At 35.5% G+C, this 10,518-nt stretch overlaps 1 protein-coding gene across 1 annotated transcript in view; it reads right to left on the bottom strand.

Annotated features, from left to right (window-relative positions):
• LOC119422053 (homeobox protein Dlx4a-like) overlaps nucleotides 1-10,518 on the bottom strand; it is a 31,911-nt gene that overhangs the window by 15,225 nt on the left and 6,168 nt on the right. The window contains exon 2 of the mRNA XM_037689395.1: nucleotides 8,785-8,981. Coding sequence (XP_037545323.1) covers nucleotides 8,785-8,981 — 197 coding nt within the window. The remainder of the gene's footprint in view (nucleotides 1-8,784; nucleotides 8,982-10,518) is intronic.

The following is a 10,518-nucleotide window of genomic DNA, read 5'->3' as shown; positions in this document are numbered from 1 at the left end:
TATACATACACACATTTATATTTAAATATGTATACATACACACATTTATATTTAAATATGTATACATACACGCATTTATAATTAAATATGTATAAATACACGCATTTATATTTAAATATGTATACATACACGCATTTATATTTGAATATGTATACATACACACATTTGTATTTCAATATGTATACATACACACATTTATATTTAAATATGTATACATACACACATTTATATTTAAATATGTCTTTATACACACATTTATATTTGAATATGTATACATACACACATTTATATTTGAATATGTATACATACACACATTTATATTTAAATATGTATACATACACACATTTATATTTAAATATGTATTTATACACACATTTATATTTGAATATGTATACATACACACATTTATATTTGAATATGTATACATACACACATTTATATTTAAATATGTATACATACACACATTTATATTTAAATATGTCTTTATACACACATTTATATTTGAATATGTATACATACACACATTTATATTTAAATATGTATACATACACACATTTATATTTAAATATGTATACATACACACATTTATATTTAAATATGTATTTATACACACATTTATATTTGAATATGTATACATACACACATTTATATTTGAATATGTATACATACACGCATTTATATTTAAATATGTATACATACACACATTTATATTTAAATATGTATTTATACACACATTTATATTTGAATATGTATACATACACACATATATATTTAAATATGTATACATACACACATTTATATTTGAATATGTATACATACACACATTCATATTTAAATATGTATACATACACACATTTATATTTGAATATGTATACATACACACATTTATATTTAAATATGTATATACTTACATACATACATACATACATGGTTACACAATACATATTTACATCTACATAACAGTATAAGCTTTTATAATTTTACATTTTAATGCTTTTTTAAATCTCACCAAAAAGAGAACATCATGTGAGATTGTTATTATTATTTATGTAATCAGGCAAATCCCATTGAGATCACAAATCTCTTTTGAAAGGGCGGCCTGGGCCTGGAGGCAGACTAACATGTATGTTTTTAGTCTGTGGGAGGAAACTGGAGTACCCAGAGAAAACCCACGCAACACGAGAAGAACATACAAACTCCACACAGAAAGACCCCAGGTCCAACCGGGGATTGAACCCAGGACCTTCTTGCTGTGAGGCAACAGTGCTAACCACTGATTCGTCGTGCCGCCATGATTCAGTCATCATTCAGTTCATTCCACAGTTTCACGCCAATAACTGAAATACATCTAGATTTTACGTTACTTTTCTCTTTAACATGTTCAAATATTAACAAACTCTTAACTTAAATAATTTCTGAATTTCAGAAGGAAGACTTTTATTCAGTGCTTTATACATTATATCCAGTATTTTTATATATACTACGTCATTAAAGGTTAAAGTATTACTTAGAATAAATAGTGTATTAGTTGGTTCACAATATCCCACTTTATTAATCCTAATTGATTTAGTTTGTAGCTTTACTAATATGTCAATAGTTGTTTTATTTGCATTTCCCCAGTTTTCTGAGCAATACGACAAATAGGGCACAACCAAGAAAGAGTTTATAATATGCAAGCCTTTTACATTTATTAAATATTTTATTTTAAAGCGTATTCCAATTTTATTTCTAATATATTCAATATGAGGCTTCCAACTAAGTTTATTGTCCAGACTGATACCTAAAAATGTTGTCTCATAAACTCTGTCGATTTCAACTCCATTTATATGTAACTTTACATTACTGTAAATGTGGTTACCAGAAAATACCATACATTTAGTTAATTCTTTTCATTTAAAGATAGTTTATTATAATCAAACCACGTTTTTTTACTCAGCCAACTCTTTTTCAACTATTTGTATTAGTTTAGCCATATTCTTCCAGAAAAATAAGTTTGTATCATCAGCAAACATTATACATTTCAAAATACTGGATACTGTAAAAATATAATTTAAATAAAGTATAAATAATTTAGGTCCTAGAACTGAGCCTTGAGGGAAACCACGTGTTATAGTTTCAATTTGTGACTTTGTGTTGTTAATTTATATCATAACCTATTACTCAAATAACTATCACTGATGTGTAACCCCCCAGTAAGCCATATTGTTCACATTTTCCCAGTCGTTCATGGGCCATATTGTCAAATGCCTTACACAAATCAATGTTAATCAATGTTAATCAATGTTAATCAATGTTAAGTTTCTGATCAACTGCCGCAGCAGTTTCTGGTAAGTTGCAGCGCCCTGTCAGCAGTTCTTACAACATCTTTCAAATATAAAAGTGGAGCATCACCTAAAGTATCTGTGTTAGATCCACCCCCCACAGAGTGAAGGATTATGGGTATTCAGTCAACATAAACTGGCTCACATGCAGATTTATGGTAAATATGTCCAGTGATGCTAATCGATAGGTTGCTTCAAATATTGGTTTGAACCAGAAGGATGACCACAGAATAATAAGGGGGGACAGAATAAGCACAAACTGCTTCAGCTCACTTTTATTAACTTCTACATTTTATTCATTCTAGATGCAATTGTTAAGCTAAAAGAGCAGCAGCAGCATGAACACATGCAGAGTAACCAGGCCCTCAGCTTGTTGCACATGTTTCTGAAACTGTCCTTGTGTGCCAGGAAATGATTATTGTAGGAGTGTCTGCAACGCTGAGCATGGCACCAATACAAGACAAACACCGTCTGCCTAGCTCAAGATTATTAAAACAAGCTCCGTATACTGTTCAAATGTTACGAAATAAAAAAACGCTTAATGGCATGTTCCAAAAAGAGAAACCAAAAGTTGCTGAACACGTTCAGTACTTTAGCGAGACAACGTAATAATAATATGAATGATGATAATTGTGTGAAGGCTTATGAAGCAGTCACATTAAAGGGGTGGCTGAGTGGTTAGAGCAGTCCTCCTCCAATGTGAGAGTTGGGGGTTAAATTCCACCAGCAGTCACATGCCAAAGTGCCCCTGGGCAAGACAGTGAACTCCTCATTGCTTCCGATGTGTGTCCCATCAGTGTATGAATGTGATCTAAAGCACTGATTATTCTTTGTATACATCTAGTAGAGTGCTGACTGAATGGGTAGATGAGGCTCAGCCTGTTGTAAAGAGCTTTGAGTGTCTCGATCAGACAGAACTCTGATATTTAAGTACAGTCCATTTACTGTTGGGATCCAGTTTTCTTCCATACGATTTTCAGCATCTTTCTTGTTTCACAGTTTTTGTGACTTTTCAACAATTCATATTTCAAAACGTTCAGCTCTTTCAGGACAATCCTGCTCTGACTTTTGGTATTGGTGCAACTTTAGCTTTTTGAAATATTTGGCCTTTTCTGACACTTTTTTTCTCATAAAAATGGATTGAGCTCATTTTACATCCTTCAAATCTTTAGATCTGTTTATAACCTTTTATTGCTCCTTTAACATTTTGCTCAGGTTCAGCTTCTTTCAGCTTCCTGGTGCAAATTTAAACGTTTTTCAGCTACTTTCAGCTGTTTATCCAGCTGTTTGGTAATCCTTTTAGATTATTTCTTCTAACTACATTTTTGTGCTTCTTGTAACTTCTTTATGCTAATTTCATCTTATTATGATCCGTTCAGCTTATGTATGCAAGTTTCAGCTTTTTCTTCTATTTAAGCTAGTATTTAGGTGTTTTATGCTAATTTTAGCTTTTTCGGCTAATTCCACATTTTTTCCCATGCATTTCAACTTTTTTCAGCGTAGTTCTGCAAAAGTGTGCTCTCAGCACTTCCTTCTGGTAATTTAAGCTTGTCTGCTTTTTTAGCTACTTTTCACCTGTTAATTACTAATTTCAGCTTTTTTCAAATAAATTCCACTTTTTTGTGCTCATTTCTGCTTCTTTAAATCTAATTGGGCAAACGTGTACTTTCGGTTTTCTTTTGAAAATTTAAGCTTGTTCTACCTTTTCAGCTAACTTTATAGCATATTTTTGCTAAATTCAGCTGTTTTCTGATAAATTCAAGTTTTCATGGTAATCTCTGCTACTTTTAGCCTAATTAAGTTATTTATGCTAATTTCAGCTTGTTATGCTCCTTTCAAAAAAATTCTGCTATTTTCAGCTTTTTCTGTTCTTTCAGCTCTTGTTGCTAAATTTATCTTTTTCAGCTAATGCCACATTTTTTGAGCTCATATTGCTCATGTACTTAATCTACCAAAGGAAGTGTCCTCTGGTAGAGTAAGCTTCTTTATGCCTTTTCAGCTACTTTTCAGCAAGTTTTTTTTTTATTTCAGCTTTTTTTAAGCTAATTTCCTAATTTTATGCTCATTTCTGCTTATTTAAACCTAATTTAGCAAACGTCTTCTTTCTGATTTCTTCTGCTAATTTGAGCTTGTTATTCCATTTCAGCTACATTTCAGAAAGGTTTTATTAGCTAAATTCAGCTGTTTTTAGCAAGTTCTTCTGCAATAAGCATTCACACTGCAGACAAGATTCCTGATAGACAAGATGTGAAAGATCTTTTTTTGTAATACCACTATCTACCCTCATGTTTCTCCCCTTTTTCCTATCTAAGATTATTATCTGATAAGGATAAAATGGCCGCGCTCTCCTGTAGTTGCAGCTTCGTGCACTCCGCCCATCTTTCGGATGACTGTATGTACATATTCACGTTGTACCTCGGTGCAAGTTTATTCTGATTCTGATTATTCTAATTAATTACATTACTGCCACTGTGTAATAGCAGTAATAATTTATATTAAAATTAATAATAATAATAATAATAATTATTATTATTATTATTATTATTATTATTATTATTATTATTTCTGTTATTAAAAATAGCTAAAAACATTCAGTATTTTAGCAAGACAAAATAATAATAATGATAATAATAACATTAATAATAATAACAATAATCATAATAGCTGCTTCAATTTCTCAAAGTCTCAAAATCATCTTAACTTCCCGAACTGTAAATGTCAATGCTGACTTGGTGTCACCACTTGGTCATATATTCAGTACTCTTCAAAAAATATAAATAAAAAATCTCTTCCTCTACTAATGCAGAGTGCATGAGAATGAAGTGGTGGTGCAATCAAAACCGCTGTCACCACAAAATGCGAACACTGATTACAAGATAATCTTTCACTCTTTATGTAAGTAGAGGTGTTATGTGGGTAATTCATTGGGGATTAGGATCACACACATGTGCGCGTGCACACACATACCTATCATATTTCAGGTAAGGCATTCTTCAGCAGTCTGTCTAATCCTCCTCTTATACAACACAGTGTTTCAACTCGGACCATTAAATTTTTATATTTTTATATTTTTGGCAGGTGACGTGTCACAAAACCATTGATGGACTGGCTGTAGGTTGTCAGTTCATGTCCAAAACAAGTATTCTTCCTATTGCTTCATGAAAAACTGGGAATACAGTCCTTAAAGATATGCTCCTCCTAACAACAGTGGCTGCTCTGACACAATGACATATTTACCTTTAGAGTATAGAGCATTGGGTTAAAGCTCTGTTGTAGCCAGGGCTAAATGAACCAAGATGAATATTTATATAACATTTACTATAACATTTACAGTTTGTTTGTTTTGCTAAAAGAAACAAGTCATAACCATAAACTGTCAGCACGGTGACATTAATCATTTAGATGCTGACTATCAGCACAAAGCCACAACTTTTACTTGATACCATCTTAATTATTAAAATCCAAAAGTGGAATCACTAATATTAGCCCTACAGTTGCATCTACACCTCGGCCATTCATTTAAGACTGACACCATATCCAGTTTTAAGACTGGGATTAAGACTTTCCTTTTTGATAAATCCTATAGTTATGGTTGGCTTGTTATGCTGTCTTAAGCTTAGAGACTACTGGAGGACAAATTGACCTATTTTCCTTAAATGAATAGTTAAATTGAATATTTTTCATTTGATACTATTTCTATATTAACATATGTTTCTCGACCTGCCATTGTGTATCTGTTCTTCTCAAACTCCAGTCGGTCGAAGCAGATGGCCACTTGTCCTGAGCCTTGTTCTGCTAAAGGTTTCTTCCTCATGAGGGAGTTTTTTTCTTTCCACTGTTGCCTTTGTAGTGAACTTGGCCTCTGACCAAAACCTGCCTCTGAAGACCTTCATGGGACAGGAACTGTTATTTCATTGATTTGAATCCAGAAATACAAATTAGCTCATCCACAGACTGTCTAATTGTATCCTGAAGTAATCACTTGAAAGAACACTCTTCTTTTATATTATCATTATTATTTTTCAATATCTTGATAAATCAAAAATGTGTTTAGTTCATACCATTTCTAAATGTTGAACCACTCATTTTAAATCAACTGTGAAACAGTATTAATGATTTTTTAATCCTCATTTAAATTAGAAATCAAGTTAAATGTCTATTTTACAAAGTAATTATGCATTTTTGATCTTCTGTCTAAATGAGAAGTAGTGATGTCGGTCGAAAGTCAGAAAGAAGTTATTAGAACGAAGTGTCGTGTTTTTAAAACTAGTAGACGGTAAACAAGAAGCTACTAGCATCTGCTTCCTTCCACTTCGCCATAACATGTCTTCTGTCTGTACGGGACGTTTCTAAAACATTCCTGCTGTTTTCTTGACTTGTAATGATCCTCTGACATCACTAGAACCACCCCCTGTTGCTTGTTTCAACCAATCAGGAAGTCCTGAGGTGACCGGAAGTGAGAACTCTTTAAGAGTCCACACTTCCTGGAACTTCTCAGGTCAACTGGGTCTGTCAGTCAGTCAGTCAAGTCTCCTGAGCTCCTCAAGTGGGTCTCTGATGAAGTCTAGTCTTGAACTTAGTCTTCGGAGCCTGTGATGGATTCTTCCACATCTGAGTGGAACCTCTTACGGACTCACAGCTTGCTGTGTATCCACCCGGGAGATGAGCGTGTTTGTTGAACGGAGTACCGTCACTACTTCGGACGATTCTCAGCCGTCCTGACCGGAGACGCTGAAGGGTAGCGTTGAAATGGACTCCTGTTCCTGAGCGGAGGTATCCCCGTCTAAGGTAACGAGTCGCCACGCACTGAGTGTACCGGGGCTGAGCTGGGGTCGGATGAAGGGTGCCATTCCCAGTCAACACACTTTCCTTTTCATCCATCTTTTCTCTCCATTTAAACTCCTTCATTTACCATCTTTAAACTCTTCTATTTTGCCAGTAATTAATCTAGATGCCTTCAGAAATGTCTGTTGTTTTTATTAAATAAAATGTGCCAAGTTTTATTAATCAGAACCAGATCAGCTAATCACTTGTACATTTTGATGTTAAATTTTGATTCTGTTCAATAAATGACCACATTTATTCTGATGGGTCAAAGAAAATTAACGTCTCAGTGTCACTGATTAAACAATCCACGCACAGTTACCTTGGTCACATGGCTGTAATTTAACTCGAAAAAGAGAGAACCCGTTATTTAAATATATTGTAGTCAAGGGCAGCTAAGCTAGCCCTTAGAACGCTACACCTTCATGCTTTCTCAAGATGAGAGTTCTGTGATGGAGTTAAACTCAAAGCAGTCTGCTCCTCAGATAAATAATGTTAAATTATTATTTTTATATATATATATATGAACATTTCTGTTCAGTGCCCTGAGATGACTTCTGTTGTGACTTGGCGCTTTATAAATAAACTGAATTGAACTGAATTTTAAGGAAAGAAACAGTGATTCTGTCTTTCGAGACAACTAATGAATATAAAAAATATTGACAGCAAGTCGTTTCCTGTTTACTTTTCTTTAAATAAAATAAATCTTATTAGAATTTCTTTTTTTTGTCAATCTACATGGTGAATATTAAAAGATAAGTACTGACAGAAAGTTAAGGTGAGAACAAAATGATACCAAAGCTTTTTGTGTGTAACTTTGTGTGTGTGAAGAAAATAATACAATTAAAGAAAAAAATTACCAGCAGCGACTCCTATTTTAAACCTAACTAAAGAAGTTTGTGTTGTTTCTGCCTTACCTACTTTGCATTGTGTCATCAGTCCCTTGTTCTCATATCAATCTGACCAAACTTCTCATGACATTAAAGTTTATATAAGTAAGAGTTGAGAATAGTTACATGTGGCAGAACCTAAAACAGTGAGCAGGAATGTCCCAGTACCTGTTCTGGGCTTTAGATCTCCTTAGGCAGTGAACAAAGGCGGGATCAGTTCAGGTTATGAAATAGATCTGAATGCACTTGTTTTGCTCGGGTTGTGTGAAGCACCCACAAATCTGAAGTCTACTTTGCATCAAATATACTTCTGCCACACATCACTTACATGTTTATTATGTTCTTAAAATATTCAAAAAGTCTCTTTACACTTGTAATCAAATGGATTTTTTCCTGTCACTGTACTGTTGATATTAGTCTAAAGCCTACACTAGCCCACAAACCCCTCACACTGACCTATTATTGCCCACAACCGAAAGAAAAAGGTGTATAATTATATTTTAGCTTGTGTTTGTGCCTGTGTCTGTCCATTACCAAACTATCCCATAAACCATTGAACACATTTTTATTTTAAGAAGTAATTAATGGATGATTAACTTTTGGAGTCTACCCAATAAAACATGGCTTCTATTGTCAAGTGGCCATAAAAAAACACAAAAAATGGCTATACATCAGTCAACATTACAGGTGCACACCTACAATCTGGTGGGACTGCTAGGCATTTACTTTCATACCAGTTTCCAAATTACCTGCGTCTGCGTCAGGCCCAGTTTGGCTGCCAGGTCAGCCCGCTCAGGCAGGGCTAGGTACTGAGTTTGCTGGAAGCGCTGGTTGAGTGCCTGGAGCTGCAGGCTGGAGTAGATGGTTCGAGGCTTTCTTATCTTCTTTCCCTTGCCATTCAGCCTCACCTCCCCATTCTCTATGACCGTTGTGGGCTTATCGTGATCTGAATGACCAGAGGGGAGACAAAAACTTTCTTCAAACAAATATCAAATAACATAAAATCTAACAAATTGCTTCACTGATTCAGAATTTGTTGAAATAGCACCTAAGTGATCCTAAAATAAGTTCATTCTGTGTATTTACACTCAATTGTTTCTTAAGGGAGTACAAAGACTTGTCACTGGGATGGAACCCTCAAAAATACCATTGCAGTTTAAAGAGCAGTCTTGTACCTTTGGTGGGAGACAATACACTATTGTACCAGTACACAAAGGGGCCCTTAAAAGGGTATTAATGGAGCTTTGCCGTTGTCTCTACTCTCATTGGCTCTGCACCACACATCACCAGTCAAGGGCCTCTCTACTGTCGGTATCCACCCCACTCAGCTCGGTTTATGGGACCACCTTGTTGGCTCCAAGCATGATGCTCTGAGGGGCCGAGTTTGAAATAAGAAGAGAGCAGCTGGCCATCACTGGATGACCCAACCAGCAAGACTGAAAACTACATCTGAATCTCCACTTCCTCATCATGAATGGCCGTTGTTGAGGTGGGCGATATAGGCAGCTGCCCCGGGCAGCATCTTGGATACGAGCGCCCGGCCCTGCTCTCTCCCTCAAAAGAGAAAACATGTTATTTCATATAGCCTGTCCAACCTACAATACATATCAGTTTTCTATTGCCCAATTGCAGGGAGTGAGTGCCCTCTGCCAGGTGCAGGGCGTGCAGCTTCTACTGAGGTCTGACATACAGGTTGTAAAAGAGGGGGGTGGGGATTCTCTCGCTGGCTGATAAGGCAGACATGTCTCACTAAATGCCTCAGGTTACGCCATGATCTTCACTCCCTCCATCATTACAGCTATCTTTGTTAGTTTGTCGAAGGTTTGCTCACCCTGGCAGTGTTCCCCCTACCATTATTCATGGAGGGCACCCCGCTCTGCCAACAAAACCCAGCATCCCGCCTAGCAAATCCTCCACCCTCCATGCATCTCCGCCGCTTCCAGACAGGGAACGGAGATTGTAGAAGCTCAGCTCAGACTCCAAACCGCAAGTACCGCGCATAATACAAATGTAGTGCTCCGCTGCTCCCCTGTCAACAACTGCAGGCACTAACACAGAGCTAAGCTAACACCAGTCTTCTTCACTGATCGGGTAATGGTCTTGTGATGTAGCTTGGACTGTGCTAAATAACCATTAACTGGAAAAGGTGTTGATTTGTCTCCCATTATGTAGATCTCTTTGTTTTGTCTTACAAAGTAGTTGTTAGCTGGTTGCTGCCAGTATCAACAATACAGCTGCTGAGCAGATTTCATTTGATGACTTTATTGATTAACTCACATCACGGAAGGCAAGAAGGGTCAATATTTATGTGGCTGTTGTGCAGTTTAATCTGTACAGTTGTTCCTTGTTTACCGTAGTGGATCCATACCCTGAAGCCCCGTGACAAGTGAAAAACTGCGAATTAGGAATAGTAGTACAAGTAGTATTTCATTTTAGTATATATATATATATATATATATATATATATATATATATATATATAT

This window comes from Nematolebias whitei, chromosome 15 (assembly GCF_014905685.2).
Source record: "Nematolebias whitei isolate Nwh7 chromosome 15, NemWhi1, whole genome shotgun sequence".
Lineage (NCBI taxonomy): Eukaryota > Metazoa > Chordata > Actinopteri > Cyprinodontiformes > Rivulidae > Nematolebias > Nematolebias whitei.
This window is presented reverse-complemented; position numbering and strand designations above follow the sequence as displayed.